At 51.0% G+C, this 17,988-nt stretch overlaps 1 protein-coding gene across 1 annotated transcript in view; it reads left to right on the top strand.

Annotated features, from left to right (window-relative positions):
• Positions 1 to 3,514: 3,514 nt before the first annotated feature.
• LOC137300081 (solute carrier family 15 member 2-like) overlaps positions 3,515 to 17,988 on the top strand; it is a 147,632-nt gene continuing 133,158 nt past the window's right edge. Inside the window, exons 1-2 of the mRNA XM_067969176.1 lie at positions 3,515 to 3,572; positions 9,378 to 9,494. Coding sequence (XP_067825277.1) covers positions 3,515 to 3,572; positions 9,378 to 9,494 — 175 coding nt within the window. The remainder of the gene's footprint in view (positions 3,573 to 9,377; positions 9,495 to 17,988) is intronic.

The following is a 17,988-nucleotide window of genomic DNA, read 5'->3' as shown; positions in this document are numbered from 1 at the left end:
AGGGACCTATACCCAGGGACCTATACCCAGGGACCTATACCCAGGGACCTATACCCAGGGACCCATACCCAGGGACCTATACCCAGGGACCTATACCCAGGGACCCATACCCAGGGATCCACACCCAGAGACCTATACCCAGGGACCCATACCCAGGGACCTATACCCAGGGACCCATACCCAGGGGCCGTAACCAGGGACCTATACCCAGGGACCTATACCCAGGGACCCATACTCAGGGACCTATACGCAGGGACCCATACCCAGGGGCCTATACCCAGGGACCCATACCCAGGGGCCTATACCCAGGGTCCCATACCCAGGGACCCATACCAAGGGGCCGTACCCAGGGACCTATACCCATGGACCCATACCCAGGGACCTATACCCATGGACCCATACCCAGGGACCTATACCCAGGGACCGTACCCAGGGACCCATACCCAGGGGCCGTACCCAGGGACCTATACCCAGGGACCCATACTCAGGGACCTATACCCAAGGACCTATACCAAGGGACCTATACCCTGGGGCTGTACCCAGGGACCTATACCCAGGGACCCATACCCAGGGGCCGTACCCAGGAACCGTACCCAGGGACCCATACCCAGGGACCTATACCCAGGAACCGTACCCAGGGACCCATACCCAGGGACCTATACCCAGGAACCGTACCCAGGGACCCATACCCAGGGACCGAAACCCAGGGACCCATACCCAGGGACCTATTTGCAGGGACCCATATCCAGGGGTCGTACCCAGGGACCTATACCCAGGGACCCATACTTGAGGGACCTATACCCAGGGACTCATACCAAGGGGCCGTACCCAGGGACCTATACCCAGGGACTCATAGCCAGGGGCCGTAACCAGGGACCTATACCCAGGGACCTATACCCAGGGACCTATACCCAGGGACCTATACCCAGGGACCCATACCCAGGGACCTATACCCAGGGACCTATACCCAGGGGCCTATACCCAGGGACCCATACCCAGGGACCCATACCAAGGGGCCGTACCCAGGGACCTATACCCATGGACCCATACCCAGGGACCTATACCCATGGACCCATACCCAGGGGCCGTAACCAGGCACCTATACCCAGGGACCTATACCCAGGGACCCATACTCAGGGACCTATACCCATGGACCCATACCCAGGGACCTATACCCAGGGACCCATACCCAGGGGCCTATACACAGGGGCCGTACCCAGGGACCCATACCCAGGGGCCGTACCCAGGGACCTATACCCAGGGACCCATACTCAGGGACCTATACCCAAGGACCTATACCAAGGGACCTATACCCTGGGGCTGTACCCAGGGACCTATACCCAGGGACCCATACCCAGGGGCCGTACCCAGGAACCGTACCCAGGGACCCATACCCAGGGACCTATACCCAGGAACCGTACCCAGGGACCCATACCCAGGGACCTATACCCAGGGACCTATACCCAGGGACCTATACCCAGGGGCCGTACCCAGGGACCTATACCCAGGGACCTATACCCAGGGACCGTACCCAGGGACCTATAGCCAGGGACCTATAGCCAGGGACCTATACCCAGGGACCTATACCCAGGGACCCATACCCAGGGCCCTATAGCCAGGGACCTATACCCAGGGACCCATACTCAAGGGCCGTACTCAGGAGCCTCTGCCAAATATGGGGGGCCCTTGGTAAAATTCACAATAATGCAGAAAAATGGAAGAAACCCACTGGATAAAAATATTCTAACATTTAAAGTTGTGCTACGATTTGTTTTATTCTGAATGCAGTGAGCAAACATTCTAGGGGCCTATTTCTTCATGCATTTTACTACACCCTTGTATTTTAGTGGATCGGGCGGCTGGGAGGTGATTGTGTGAGGGGTTGTGGAGGGAGCCCCTGATGTTCTAGGTTCCCAGGCCCTCTGATGGATCATGGCGGAGAAAGGGAGAAGAGCACGGCTGGACCACTGTCGTGTAAACGTGCCAAAGATCCCGCATGCCATTTAGTAAATCACTGCATTGGTGGGTTGAGAAAAGGGTGCAAGAAATGCAGTGATCTGCAAAGGATAACCAGCCTCCCTTAAACCAAAAATATATTTTGCTGCAACACCCTGCAATTCTTAAAAGCTAGAAGAGAAGATATTTTTATATTTACAGTGTGAGAGCACTCACCACCTTCTACCTCGCCTTGTAAAATCACTCCTAGGACTGCCCCGTACGGGAAATGTGTGTCCCTGGTGTAAATGTGTGTCCTTGGTGTAAATGCATGTCTCTGGTGTAAATGCATGTCCCTGGTGTAAATGTGTGTCCCTGGTGTAAATGTGTGTCCTTGGTGTAAATGTGTGTCCCTGGTGTAAATGTGTGTCCTTGGTGTAAATGCATGTCTCTGGTGTAAATGTGTGTTCTTGGTGTAAATGTGTGTCCTTGGTGTAAATGCATGTCTCTGGTGTAAATGTGTGTTCTTGGTGTAAATGTGTGTCCCTGATGTAAATGCGTGTCCCTGGTGTAAATACCTGTCTGTGGTCACCATTTTCCCAAGGTGCGTTCTTCACCTTGCTGGTCTGTATGAAGCTGCCCCTGACAGCACTGGTTACCATGGTTACATAGCAGCTGCCATTCTTACTTTCCAGTTTTCTCCCCTTCTCCCCTTAAGCTCCTGGCTGGCGCTGGTCCCAGTTCCAGTTCCAGGGCTGCTACAGCCTCTGCTAACTCGCCGAGTGCCCATTGTTCATGTGTGAGCTTAGACTGTGTCCAACCATAGGGGCCTAATATCCGAGCCAGATAATGTCCTCACCACGTGGACACATATTCCAGCAGGGGGCACTGGAGAGTAATCAGGAGTGGATTTTTACCCCCCCCCCCCCCCCCAGACTATGGGCACTGAGGCAAATTATAGCACCTCAACTTTTGCCCTTGCTGAGATCAACCAACTCAGCACAGACAAGTAATTCAACCTACTCTTCTGGCCTGTGTGCCTCAGTACCATTGTCAGCCGCGGCTCAGTGGTAGCACTCTTGCCTCTGAGTTACTAGTTTATCAGTTCAAGCCCTGTGCCACAGACTTTTACCAATTCATTCTTGGGCTCTGGGCATCACTGGCAAGGCCGGCATTTATTGCCCATCCCTAATTGCCCTTGAGAAGGTGGTGGTGAGCCGCCTTCTTGAACCGCTGCAGTCCGTGTGGTGAAGGTTCTCCCACAGTGCTGTTGGGTAGGGAGTTCCAGGATTTTGACCCAGCGACGATGAAGGAATGGCTGGTATATGTCCAAGTTGGGATGGTGTGTGACTTGGAGGTGATGGTGTTTCCACGCATCTGCTGCCCTTGTCCTTCTGGATGGTAGAGGTTGCGGGTTTGGGAGGTGCTGTTGAAGAAGCCTTGGCGAGTTGCTGCAGTGCATCCTGTGGATAGAACACACTGCAGCCACAGTGCGCCGGTGGTGGAGGGAGTGGGGGCATTAAATTGGGACGTGTAGCGCCCGTTGTTTCGGCACTACGCGGCCTCTTGAGGTGCCATGATGGCTTCTCGGCTGTGCACGCATGTTTCCAGCGTGATGTGCGCTGGACGCCATCTTGGTATAGGAGTTAGCGCAGGCGCAAATACCGAATGCTGGAAGCATGTAAAGTAGGGAGAAAATGGATACAATCATTGTGCAACGCTGATTTAAGGTGATAGACGCCATTTTGGGACTTAATGCTCAACTCAACGCACAGTCTTAACCCCGACCATCTGAACGTGTCTTAGAGTGCCTGGAGGACCCCCCCATCAGCGCTATTTAAAGGGACTATGCAGGATTTACAGGTTAGTGGCTGGATTATTGCTTCTGGCTGCTGAGACATTTGTAACTGTTTTTGGAGGTCTCCTAGACTTCAATACTAGGACGCGGGGACATAGCTTAACATTTAGAGCCAGGACGTGCAGGAGTGAAGTTAGGAAATGCTTCTACACACAAAGGGTGGGAGAGGTTTGGAACTCTCTTCTGCAAACGGCAGGAGAGGAAAGAAGGTGAATGTCCTTAGAAAGGAACGTAAACCATAAACAAAATGGCTACTGCATGACCTGGGAATTGGTCGCGAAAGTAACGTCCATTTCAGTTTGTGGCTAGTTGGCTGTTTCCCCATCATGGCACACACCATAATGATTCCAGTGCCAGTCACTACTTTGGTCTTGGAATGATACTGTGAGAATATAAATGTTAAAATAAACAGGTTAACACCTCTGTTACACAAACAGATGACAGAATTTCACACAAACACATTAAGTGCTCAATGTTCAAGGTATTTGAAACAAAACGGGGGAACTTGAGGGAAAAATTTGTAGCAAGGAACCAGATGCAATAGGGATATAACTGAAACATGGCTATATAAAAAACACCATGGTTAAATATTGTAGGTTATAATGTATTTAGAAAGGATAGAGACGGAAGAAGAGGACATGGGGCAACTGTACTACTTAGAGATAACATAATGGCAGTACAAAAAAGGGACATAACTGAGATTAAGATAGAAACAGAATCCATAAGGATTGAGACAAAGGATAAGAAGGGATCAATCACGTTAATAGGTACATTCTACAGACCACCGAATAGTGGAAGGGAAGTGGAGGAAGAAATATGTAAGCAAATTTTTGAAATTAGTATAAGATATTGAATAATAATCATTGGAGATTTTAACTACCCCCAAATAAATTGTCAAGAAGAGGTAGGGAAAGGGGAAAAGGGAAAGGGGTTTTTAGTGTGTATAGGACTCTTTTCTTACCTAGTATGTGAGAAGCCCAACAAGAGAGGAATCACTACTGCATCTAGTAATGGGAAATGAAACAGAGCCGATAAAAGAAGTAAATACAGGGGAACATCTAAGCAATAGCGATCACAACATAATAAGATTTAAAATAATGATTGAGAAAGACATAAGTAAAACAAAGATCAAAGTCATTGATTGGAAAAAAGCTCATTTTGAGGGAATAAGATTGGAACTAGGGAAGGTAAACTGGAAAAAAATACTGACAGACAAAGAGATAGAACAGCAGTGGGAAATATTTCAAAAGGTGATAGAGTTCAGGAGAAATATATTCCACTAAAAAACAGGAACAAACTAGCCAATAATGAAAAACCATGGATGAATAAAGAGATGAGGACAAAACTGAAACTAAAGAAAAAGGCATAATCTAAGCATATAGACAATAAAGGAGAGGATGATAAAAGGGAATACAAAGAGGTTAGGAAAGAAGTAAAAAAAAATTAGGAAGGCAAAAAGGAAGTACAAAATTAAATTATCAAGGAATATAAAAAGACATAGTAAAGTATTCTACAGACACATAAATAACAAAATGAAAATCAGGATAGGGATAGGGCCATTAATGGATGCATAAGATAAACTCACAGGTAATGACAGCGAAATGGCAGAAATATTGAATGATTAATTTGCTTCAGTATTTACCAGGGAGACTAATGGGGTGGGCAGGACAATAGAAGACGAGATCAAAAAGGATATCAAGACATTTAGGATAGAAAGGGGGGAGATAATTGATAAACCAGTTAAACTTAGAGAGGATCATAGTTTTACATCCATGCAAACTAAAAGAAGCTAGGGAAGAGATAGCAGAGGCACTGTTATATATTTATAAAAATTCATTAGAAATCGGTATAGTGCCAGAGGACTGGTGGACAGCTAATGTGATTCCTATATTTAAAAAACGAGATAGAACAAGTCCAGGGAACTATAGACCAGTTAGCTTAACATCGGTGTTAGGAAAGATGTAATAGAGAAACATCTAGAAACCAAAAATATAATAACAAATAGTCAACACGGATTTCAAAGGGAAGGTCATGCTTGACCAATCTTATTGAATCTTTTGAAGAGGTAACATAAAGAGTAGCCAAGGGTAATGTAGTTGATGTAATATACTTGGATTTTCAATAGGTATTTGACAAGGTCCTGCATAGTCATGTCTAAGGTCAGAACATGTGGAGTCAGGGGACAAGCAGCAGAATGGATAGCAAGCTGGCTACAAAACAGAAAACAGAGAGTAGGGGTTAAAGGAGTTACTGAGACTGGCGGAAGGAGGGAAGTGGTGTTCCACAGGGATCGGTGCTGGGACCACTGTTGTTCACCATTTACGTGGATGATTTGGACTCGGGAATCGGAAGTACAATTTCAAAATTTGCGGACTGCACCAAATTGGGGAATGTAGTTAATACTGAGGAGGACTGTGAGAAAATACAAGAAGACATTAATCGACTCGCAGAATGGGCGTGTAAATGGCAAATGAATTTCGATATTGATAAGTGTGAGGTGGTGCATTTTGGTAGGAGCAATAAGGAGGCCACATAGTCCTTGGAAAATAAGAGTCTAAATGGGGTAGAGAAGCAAAGAGATCTGGGTTACTGATTCACAAATCATTAAAAGCAGCGATGCAGGTTAACAAGGACATAAAAATGCAAACCAAGCACTGGGATTCATTTCTAAAGGAGCAGAATTGAAAGCAGGGAAGTTATGTTAAACTTGTATAGAACTTTGGTTAGACCACACATGGAGTACTGCGAACAGTTCTAATCTCCATATTACAAAAAGGATATAGAGGATCTGGAGAAGGTGCAAAAAAGATTTATACGGATGATACCAGAACTGAGAGGTTATAACTATCAAGAAAGCATTGACCATTTGGGCAGAATGGCCTGTTTCTGTGCTGTACATTCTGTGTAATTCTATATATTTGAGATTTGTTAACACAAACTAGCAGGCCACGTGTGTGTATGTGTGTGTGTGTGTATTTATGTATGTGTATGTTTGTGTATGTATGTCTATATATCTGTGTGTGTTGCTCCCAGTCCAGGAACGCCTCGATTTTAAAATTCTCATCCTTATTTTCAAATATCCTCCATGATCTTGCCCCTCCCGATCTCTGTAACCTCCTCCAGCCCTACGACCCTACGAGATCCCTGAACTCCTCCAATTCTTGCCTCTTGCACACCCCCGATTTTAATCGCTCCCCCATTGGCGGCCATGCCTTCAGCTTCCTAGGTCCTAAACCCTGGAATTCCCTCCTTAAACCTCTCCACCTCTCTACCTCTCTCTCCTTCTTTAAGACGCTCCTAAAACCTACCTCTTTGACTAAGCTTATATTCACCTGTCCTAATATTTCCTTAGGTGGTTTGATGTCAAATTTTGTTTAATTCCGCTCTTGTGAAGAGCCTTGGGAAGTTTTACTACATTAAAGGCACTATATAAATGTGAGTTGTTGTTGTTGTTGTTGTTGTTGTTGTTGTGTCTGTGTGTACGTACGTATGTGTATATGTGTGTGTATATAAATGCTTGTGTTTGTGTGTATATGTGTGTGTGTGTGTATCTGTGTCTGTGTGTGTTTGTGTCTGTGTGTGTGCATGTGTGTGTCTGTGTGTTTGTGTCTGTATGTGTGTGTGTGTTTGTGTGTGTGTGTGCATGGATGTTAGGGAACTTGGGGAAATAAATAGTGATGTCTTGAGGAGTGTACATATTACAGAGAGGGAGGTGCTGGAAGTCTTAACGCGCATCAAGGTAGATAAATCTCCGGGACCTGATGAAATGTATCCCAGGACGTTATGGGAGGTTAGGGAGGAAATTGCGGGTCCCCTAGCAGAGATATTTGAATCATCCATCGCTACAGGTGAGGTGCCTGAAGATTGGAGGGTAGCAAATGTTGTGCCTTTGTTTAAGAAGGGCGGCAGGGAAAAGCCTGGGAACTACAGACCGGTGAGCCTGACATCTGTCGTGGGTAAGTTTTTAGAGGGTATTCTGAGGGATAGGATCTACAGGCATTTGGAGAGGCGGGGACTGATTAGGAACAGTCAGCATGGTTTTGTGAGAGGAAAATCATGTCTCACGAATTTGATTGAGTTTTTTGAAGGGGTAACCAAGAAGATAGATGAGGGCTGTGCAGCAGACGTGGTCTACATGGACTTTAGCAAAGCCTTTGACAAGGTACCGCATGGCAGGTTGTTACATAAGGTTAAATCTCACGGGATCCAAGGTGAGGTAGCCAATTGGATACAAAATTGGATTGACGACAGAAGACAGAGGGTGGTTGTGGAGGGTTGTTTTTCGGACTGGAGGCCTGTGACCAGCGGTGTGCCTCAGGGATTGGTGCTGGGTCCGCTGTTATTTGTTATTTATATTAATGATTTGAATGAGAATTTAGGAGGCATGGTTAGTAAGTTTGCAGATGACACCAAGATTGGTGGCATTGTGGACAGTGAAGAAGGTTATCTAGGATTGCAACGGGATCTTGATAAATTGAGCCAGTGGGCCGATGAATGGCAGATGGAGTTTAATTTAGATAAATGTGAGGTGATGCATTTTGGGAGATCGAATCGGGCCAGGACCTACTCCGTTAATGGTAGGGCGTTGGGGAGAGTTATAGAACAAAGAGATCTAGGAGTACAGGTTCATAGCTCCTTGAAAGTGGAGTCACAGGTGGATAGGGTGGTGAAGAAGGCATTCAGCATGCTTGGTTTCATTGGTCAGAACATTGAATACAGGAGTTGGGATGTCTTGTTGAAGTTGTACAAGACATTAGTAAGGCCACACTTGGAATACTGTGTACAGTTCTGGTCACCCTATTATAGAAAGGATATTATTAAACTAGAAAGAGTGCAGAAAAGATTTACTAGGATGCTACCGGGACTTGATGGTTTGACTTATAGGGAGAGGTTGGATAGACTGAGACTTTTTTCCCTGGAGAGTAGGAGGTTTAGGGGTGATCTTATAGAAGTCTATAAAATAATGAGGGGCATAGATAAGGTAGATAGTCAAAATCTTTTCCCAAAGGTAGGGGAGTCTATAACGAGGGGGCATAGATTTAAGGTGAGAGGGGAGAGATACAAAAGGGTCCAGAGGGGCAATTTTTTCACTCAAAGGGTGGTGAGTGTCTGGAACGAGCTGCCAGAGGCAGTAGTAGAGGCGGGTACAATTTTGTCTTTTAAAAAGCATTTGGACAGTTACATGGGTAAGATGGGTATAGAGGGATATGGGCCAAGTGCAGGCAATTGGGACTAGCTTAGTGGTATAAACTGGGCGACATGGACATGTTGGGCCGAAGGGCCTGTTTCCATGTTGTAACTTCTATGATTCTAAACTTCTATGTTTATGTATGTTTGTATGTGTGTGTATGTGTATGTGTTTGTATGTATGTCTGTGTGTTTGTGTGTCTGTGTGTCTGTGTGTTTATGTGTGTATGTTTGTATGTGTGTGTCTGTATGTGTGTCTGTGTGTTTGTGTGTGTATGTTTGTATGTGTATATATGTGTATGTGTCTGTATGTGTGTTTGTGTGTGTATGTGTGTGTGTATGTGTATGTGTATGTACATGTCTGTGAACGTGTATATCTGTCTCTTTGTTTTTACAGTGCCTCTAACTGCTTTCCTTCTCATTCAGGTCCTGTTATGTAATGCTGATACGACCATGCCTGAGTACGAGACCCTGGATGATCAATGCTCACAAGGGAGTGATTGCGCGGAGCCAGGTATGGTCTGAATCCATTCAATCCTACAGCTGGCGAGGTGACAAATCCCAGAGTCAGATTTCATTTCCATCCCATGCTGTCAATCTCAGTTTTGAAAATTTCAATTGACCCCCAGAACCCACAGCTTTTTTGGGAGAGAATTCCAGATTTCCACTACCCTTTGTGTGATGTCACTCCTGAAAGGCCTAGTTTTCATTTTAAGATTATGTCCCCTTGTTCTGGACTCTCCCACCAGAGGAAATAGTTTCTCTCTGTCGACCCTATTGAATCCCTTCATCATTTTAAAGACCTTGATTAGATCAGCCCTCCACCTTCTAAAGTCAAGGCAAACCAACCAAGTTTATGCAACAGATCCTCATAATTTAACCCTTTAGGCCCTAGTGTCTGGTATCAATAGTATGCCAGTGAGAACTTTCAGTGTAAAGGACTTCCACATCAAAATAAAGTGTAGAGACCCCTACCTCATGGCAGGTCCTATTTCCATCTCTATCTTCAAGTCAGTGGACGACACTATCTGGGTCCCTCCTCTCAAACACTATGTATGGGAGGATCAGTAACTGAAAGCCATACAGTGAGCGTCCAGGTCAGTTTGGAGACATCTAACTGGGAAACGAGCCGCAGACGGGTAACTCCAGTTACCCAACTGACACTGGCGTCGATCATGACTTTGTGCGATGGTGTGAAACGGGTGGTCCCGAGTCGGCAGCACAAAGTCACGATCTACCCCACCGTCTTTTCCCACCTCGGGCATCTCCTGGTTGTCACGTGTGACCACTCCAGGTTCACTATGGAGCTAACGTAAGCTCGCTGTACGTCATACTGAAGCTTTATCTGATGGCACACTCCACTGAAAAGATCATTCTAATTGATAAAAATAGATCCAACTGGCACATAATCATCACATTCTCCAATTATCTCATTTACTTTATAACTGAGCTGTTTTGTTCGCTTCGAGCGGGAATCACCTCTGAGTTCCAAAGTAACAACAACAACAATTTGCAATGATGTAGCGCCTTTAATGTAGTAACACGTCCCAAGGCGTTTCACAGGAGCGTAATCAGACAAAAATTGACTCCTTGCTACACAAAGAGATATTAGAACAGGTGACCAAAAGCTTGGTCAAAGAGATAGGTTTTAAGGAGCGTCTTAAGGAGGAGAGAGAAGGCGAGAGGCGGAGAGGTTTAGGGAGGGAATTCCAGAGCTTAGGGCCCAGGCAGCTGAAGGCACAGCACCAATGGTGGAGCGATTAAAATCGGGGATGCGCAAGAGGCCAGAATTGGAGGAGCGCAGAGATCTGGGAGGGTTGTAGGGCTGGAGGAGGTTACAGAGATAGGGAGGGGGGAGGTTACAGAGATAGGGAGGGGCGAGGTTACAGAGATAGGGAGGGGCGAGGTTACAGAGATAGGGAGGGGCGAGGTTACAGAGATAGGGAGGGGCGAGGTTACAGAGATAGGGAGGGGGGAGGTTACAGAGAGAGGGAGGGGCGAGGTTACAGAGAGAGGGAGGGGTGAGGTTACAGAGATAGGGAGGGGCGAGGTTACAGAGATAGGGAGGGGCGAGGTTACAGAGATAGGGAGGGGCGAGGTTACAGAGATAGGGAGGGGGGAGGTTACAGAGATAGGGAGGGCGAGGTTACAGAGATAGGGAGGGGGGAGGTTACAGAGATAGGGAGGGGCGAGGTTACAGAGATAGGGAGGGGGGAGGTTACAGAGATAGGGAGGGGCGAGGTTACAGAGATAGGGAGGGGCGAGGTTACAGAGATAGGGAGGGGCGAGGTTACAGAGATAGGGAGGGGCGAGGTTACAGAGAGAGGGAGGGGCGAGGTTACAGAGATAGGGAGGGGCGAGGTTACAGAGATAGGGAGGGGCGAGGTTACAGAGAGAGGGAGGGGGGAGGTTACAGAGATAGGGAGGGGCGAGGTTACAGAGATAGGGAGGGGGGAGGTTGCAGAGAAAGGGAGGGGCGAGGTTACAGAGATAGGGAGGGGCGAGGTTACAGAGATAGGGAGGGGGGAGGTTACAGAGAGAGGGAGGGGCGAGGTTACAGAGATAGGGAGGGGGGAGGTTACAGAGATAGGGAGGGCGAGGTTACAGAGATAGGGAGGGGGGAGGTTACAGAGATAGGGAGGGGCGAGGTTACAGAGATAGGGAGGGGGGAGGTTACAGAGATAGGGAGGGGCGAGGTTACAGAGATAGGGAGGGGGGAGGTTACAGAGATAGGGAGGGGCGAGGTTACAGAGATAGGGAGGGGCGAGGTTACAGAGAGAGGGAGGGGTGAGGTTACAGAGATAGGGAGGGGGGAGGTTACAGAGATAGGGAGGGGGGAGGTTACAGAGATAGGGAGGGGCGAGGTTACAGAGATAGGGAGGGGGGAGGTTACAGAGAGAGGGAGGGGTGAGGTTACAGAGATAGGGAGGGGCGAGGTTACAGAGATAGGGAGGGGTGAGGTTACAGAGATAGGGAGGGGCGAGGTTACAGAGAGAGGGAGGGGCGAGGTTAGAGAGATAGGGAGGGGGGAGGTTACAGAGATAGGGAGGGGCGAGGTTACAGAGATAGGGAGGGGCGAGGTTACAGAGATAGGGAGGGGGGAGGTTACAGAGATAGGGAGGGGGGAGGTTACAGAGATAGGGAGGGGCGAGGTTACAGAGATAGGGAGGGGGGAGGTTACAGAGAGAGGGAGGGGGGAGGTTACAGAGATAGGGAGGGGCGAGGTTACAGAGATAGGGAGGGGCGAGGTTACAGAGATAGGGAGGGGGGAGGTTATAGAGATAGGGAGGGGGGAGGTTACAGAGATAGGGAGGGGGGAGGTTACAGAGAGAGGGAGGGGTGAGGTTACAGAGATAGGGAGGGGCGAGGTTACAGAGATAGGGAGGGGTGAGGTTACAGAGATAGGGAGGGGCGAGGTTACAGAGAGAGGGAGGGGCGAGGTTAGAGAGAGAGGGAGGGGCGAGGTTACAGAGATAGGGAGGGGGGAGGTTACAGAGATAGGGAGGGGGCGAGGTTACAGAGATAGGGAGGGGCGAGGTTACTGAGAGAGGGAGGGGCGAGGTTACAGAGATAGGGAGGGGCGAGGTTACAGAGATAGGGAGGGGGGAGGTTACAGAGAGAGGGAGGGGCGAGGTTACAGAGATAGGGAGGGGCGAGGTTAGAGAGATAGGGAGGGGTGAGGTTACAGAGATAGGGAGGGGCGAGTTTACAGAGATAGGGAGGGGGGAGGTTACAGAGATAGGGAGGGGGGAGGTTACAGAGATAGGGAGGGGCGAGGTTACAGAGATAGGGAGGGGCGAGGTTACAGAGATAGGGAGGGGCGAGGTTACAGAGATAGGGAGGGGCGAGGTTACAGAGATAGGGAGGGGCGAGGTTACAGAGATAGGGAGGGGTGAGGTTACAGAGATAGGGAGGGGCGAGGTTACAGAGATAGGGAGGGGCGAGGTTACTGAGAGAGGGAGGGGCGAGGTTACAGAGAGAGGGAGGGGCGAGGTTACAGAGAGAGGGAGGGGCGAGGTTACAGAGAGAGGGAGGGGCGAGGTTACAGAGATAGGGAGGGGCGAGGTTACAGAGATAGGGAGGGGCGAGGTTACAGAGATAGGGAGGGGCGAGGTTACAGAGAGAGGGAGGGGCGAGGTTACTGAGAGAGGGAGGGGCGAGGTTACAGAGAGAGGGAGGGGCGAGGTTACAGAGATAGGGAGGGGCGAGGTTACAGAGATAGGGAGGGGCGAGGTTACAGAGATAGGGAGGGGCGAGGTTACAGAGAGAGGGAGGGGCGAGGTTACAGAGATAGGGAGGGGCGAGGTTACAGAGATAGGGAGGGGCGAAGTTACAGAGATAGGGAGGGGCGAGGTTACAGAGATAGGGAGGGGCGAGGTTAGAGAGATAGGGAGGGGCGAGGTTACAGAGATAGGGAGGGGCGAGCTTACAGAGATAGGGAGGGGCGAGGTTACAGAGATAGGGAGGGGCGAGGTTACAGAGATAGGGAGGGGCGAGGTTACAGAGATAGGGAGGGGCGAGGTTACAGAGATAGGGTGGGCGAGGTTAGAGAGATAGGGAGGGGCGAGGTTACAGAGATAGGGAGGGGCGAGGTTACAGAGATAGGGAGGGGCGAGGTTAGAGAGATAGGGAGGGGCGAGGTTACAGAGATAGGGAGGGGCGAGGTTACAGAGATAGGGAGGGGCGAGGTTAGAGAGATAGGGAGGGGCGAGGTTACAGAGATAGGGAGGGGCGAGGTTACAGAGATAGGGAGGGGCGAGGTTACAGAGATAGGGAGGGGGGAGGTTACAGAGATAGGGAGGGGCGAGGTTACAGAGAGAGGGAGGGGCGAGGTTACAGAGATAGGGAGGGGGGAGGTTACAGAGATAGGGAGGGGCGAGGTTACAGAGGTAGGGAGGGGCGAGGTTACAGAGATAGGGAGGGGTGAGGTTACAGAGATAGGGAGGGGCGAGGTTACAGAGATAGGGAGGGGGGAGGTTACAGAGAGAGGGAGGGGCGAGGTTACAGAGAGAGGGAGGGGTGAGGTTACAGAGATAGGGAGGGGCGAGGTTACAGAGATAGGGAGGGGCGAGGTTACAGAGATAGGGAGGGGGGAGGTTACAGAGAGAGGGAGGGGTGAGGTTACAGAGATAGGGAGGGGCGAGGTTACAGAGATAGGGAGGGGCGAGGTTACAGAGATAGGGAGGGGGCGAGGTTACAGAGATAGGGAGGGGTGAGGTTAGAGAGATAGGGAGGGGCGAGGTTACAGAGATAGGGAGGGGCGAGGTTACAGAGATAGGGAGGGGCGAGGTTACAGAGATAGGGAGGGGCGAGGTTACAGAGATAGGGAGGGGGCGAGGTTACAGAGATAGGGAGGGGCGAGGTTACAGAGATAGGGAGGGGCGAGGTTACAGAGATAGGGAGGGGCGAGGTTACAGAGAGAGGGAGGGGCGAGGTTACAGAGATAGGGAGGGGCGAGGTTACAGAGAGAGGGAGGGGCGAGGTTACAGAGATAGGGAGGGGGGAGGTTACAGAGATAGGGAGGGGCGAGGTTACAGAGATAGGGAGGGGGGAGGTTACAGAGATAGGGAGGGGCGAGGTTACAGAGATAGGGAGGGGCGAGGTTACAGAGAGAGGGAGGGGCGAGGTTACAGAGATAGGGAGGGGCGAGGTTACAGAGATAGGGAGGGGCGAGGTTACAGAGATAGGGAGGGGCGAGGTTACAGAGATAGGGAGGGGCGAGGTTACAGAGATAGGGAGGGGGGAGGTTACAGAGATAGGGAGGGGGGAGGTTACAGAGATAGGGAGGGGCGAGGTTACAGAGATAGGGAGGGGCGAGGTTACCGAGATAGGGAGGGGCGAGGTTACAGAGATAGGGAGGGGGGAGGTTACAGAGATAGGGAGGGGCGAGGTTACAGAGATAGGGAGGGCGAGGTTACAGAGAGAGGGAGGGGCGAGGTTACAGAGATAGGGAGGGGGTGAGGTTACAGAGAGAGGGAGGGGGGAGTTTACAGAGAGAGGGTGGGGCGAGGTTACAGAGATAGGGAGGGGCGAAGTTACAGAGATAGGGAGGGGCGAGGTTACAGAGATAGGGAGGGGCGAGGTTACAGAGATAGGGAGGGGGGAGGTTACAGAGATAGGGAGGGGCGAGGTTACAGAGATAGAGAGGGGCGAGGTTACAGAGATAGGGAGGGGTGAGGTTACAGAGAGAGGGAGGGGGGAGGTTACAGAGATAGGGAGGGGGGAGGTTACAGAGATAGGGAGGGGCGAGGTTACAGAGATAGGGAGGGGCGAGGTTACAGAGATAGGGAGGGGCGAGGTTACAGAGAGAGGGAGGGGGGAGGTTACAGAGAGAGGGAGGGGCGAGGTTACAGAGAGAGGGAGGGGCGAGGTTACAGAGAGAGGGAGGGGGGAGGTTACAGAGAGAGGGAGGGGCGAGGTTACAGAGAGATAGGGAGGGGCGAGGTTACAGAGAGAGGGAGGGGTGAGGTTACAGAGATAGGGAGGGGCGAGGTTACAGAGATAGGGAGGGGCGAGGTTACAGAGATAGGGAGGGGGGAGGTTACAGAGATAGGGAGGGGTGAGGTTACAGAGAGAGGGAGGGGCGAGGTTACAGAGAGAGGGAGGGGCGAGTTTACAGAGATAGGGAGGGCGAGGTTACAGAGATAGGGAGGGGCGAGTTTACAGAGATAGGGAGGGCGAGGTTACAGAGATAGGGTGGGCGAGGTTAGAGAGATAGGGAGGGGCGAGGTTACAGAGAGAGGGAGGGGCGAGGTTACAGAGAGAGGGAGGGGCGAGGTTACAGAGATAGGGAGGGGCGAGGTTACAGAGATAGGGAGGGGCGAGGTTACAGAGATAGGGAGGGGCGAGGTTACAGAGAGAGGGAGGGGGGAGGTTCCAGAGATAGGGAGGGGCGAGGTTATAGAGATAGGGAGGGGCGAGGTTACAGAGATAGGGAGGGGGGAGGTTACAGAGATAGGGAGGGGGGAGGTTACAGAGATAGGGAGGGGCGAGGTTACAGAGTTAGGGAGGGGGGAGGTTACAGAGAGAGGGAGGGGGGAGGTTACAGAGATAGGGAGGGGCGAAGTTACAGAGATAGGGAGGGGCGAGGTTACAGAGATAGGGAGGGGCGAGGTTACAGAGATAGGGAGGGGGGAGGTTACAGAGATAGGGAGGGGCGAGGTTACAGAGATAGGGAGGGGCGAGGTTACAGAGATAGGGAGGGGGGAGGTTACAGAGATAGGGAGGGGGGAGGTTACAGAGATAGGGAGGGCGAGTTTACAGAGATAGGGAGGGGCGAGGTTACAGAGATAGGGAGGGGCGAGGTTACAGAGATAGGGAGGGGCGAGGTTACAGAGATAGGGTGGGCGAGGTTAGAGAGATAGGGAGGGGCGAGGTTACAGAGATAGGGAGGGGCGAGGTTACAGAGATAGGGAGGGGCGAGGTTACAGAGATAGGGAGGGGCGAGGTTACAGAGATAGGGAGGGGCGAGGTTACAGAGATAGGGAGGGGCGAGTTTACAGAGATAGGGAGGGCGAGTTTACAGAGATCGGGAGGGGCGAGGTTACAGAGATAGGGAGGGGGGAGGTTACAGAGATAGGGAGGGGCGAGGTTACAGAGATAGGGAGGGGCGAGGTTACAGAGATAGGGAGGGGCGAGGTTACAGAGATAGGGAGGGGCGAGGTTACAGAGATAGGGAGGGGGGAGGTTACAGAGATAGGGAGGGGGGAGGTTACAGAGATAGGGAGGGGCGAGGTTACAGAGATAGGGAGGGGCGAGTTTACAGAGATAGGGAGGGCGAGTTTACAGAGATAGGGAGGGGCGAGGTTACAGAGATAGGGAGGGGCGAGGTTCCAGAGATAGGGAGGGGCGAGGTTACAGAGAGAGGGAGGGGCGAGGTTACAGAGATAGGGAGGGGCGAGGTTACAGAGATAGGGAGGGGCGAGGTTACAGAGATAGGGAGGGGGGAGGTTACAGAGATAGGGAGGGGCGAGGTTACAGAGATAGGGAGGGGCGAGGTTACAGAGATAGGGAGGGGCGAGGTTACAGAGATAGGGAGGGGCGAGGTTACAGAGATAGGGAGGGGCGAAGTTACAGAGATAGGGAGGGGGGAGGTTACAGAGAGAGGGAGGGGTGAGGTTACAGAGATAGGGAGGGGCGAGGTTACAGAGAGAGGGAGGGGTGAGGTTAGAGAGATAGGGAGGGGCGAGGTTACAGAGATAGGGAGGGGCGAGGTTACAGAGATAGGGAGGGGGGAGGTTACAGAGAGAGGGAGGGGTGAGGTTAGAGAGATAGGGAGGGGCGAGGTTACAGAGAGAGGGAGGGGTGAGGTTAGAGAGATAGGGAGGGGCGAGGTTACAGAGATAGGGAGGGGCGAGGTGACAGAGATAGGGAGGGGCGAGGTTACAGAGAGAGGGAGGGGTGAGGTTACAGAGATAGGGAGGGGCGAGGTTACAGAGATAGGGAGGGGCGAGGTTACAGAGATAGGGAGGGGCGAGGTTAGAGAGATAGGGAGGGGCGAGGTTACAGAGATAGGGAGGGGCGAGGTTACAGAGATAGGGAGGGGCGAGGTTACAGAGAGAGGGAGGGGCGAGGTTACAGAGATAGGGAGGGGCAAGGTTACAGAGAGAGGGAGGGCGAGTTTACAGAGAGAGGGAGGGCGAGTTTACAGAGAGAGGGAGGGCGAGTTTACAGAGATAGGGAGGGGCGAGGTTACAGAGATAGGGAGGGGCGAGTTTACAGAGATAGGGTGGGCGAGGTTAGAGAGATAGGGAGGGGCGAGGTTACAGAGATAGGGAGGGGGGAGGTTACAGAGATAGGGAGGGGCGAGGTTACAGAGATAGGGTGGGCGAGGTTAGAGAGATAGGGAGGGGCGAGGTTACAGAGATAGGGAGGGTGAGGTTACAGAGATAGGGAGGGGCGAGGTTACAGAGAGAGGGAGGGGCGAGGTTACAGAGATAGGGAGGGGCGAAGTTACAGAGAGAGGGAGGGGTGAGGTTCCAGAGATAGGGAGGGGCGAGGTTACAGAG

This window comes from Heptranchias perlo, chromosome 30 (genome assembly GCF_035084215.1).
Source record: "Heptranchias perlo isolate sHepPer1 chromosome 30, sHepPer1.hap1, whole genome shotgun sequence".
NCBI classification, from domain to species: domain Eukaryota; kingdom Metazoa; phylum Chordata; class Chondrichthyes; order Hexanchiformes; family Hexanchidae; genus Heptranchias; species Heptranchias perlo.
Note: the sequence above shows the minus strand (reverse complement) of the source record. Positions and strands in the feature narration are given on the sequence as shown.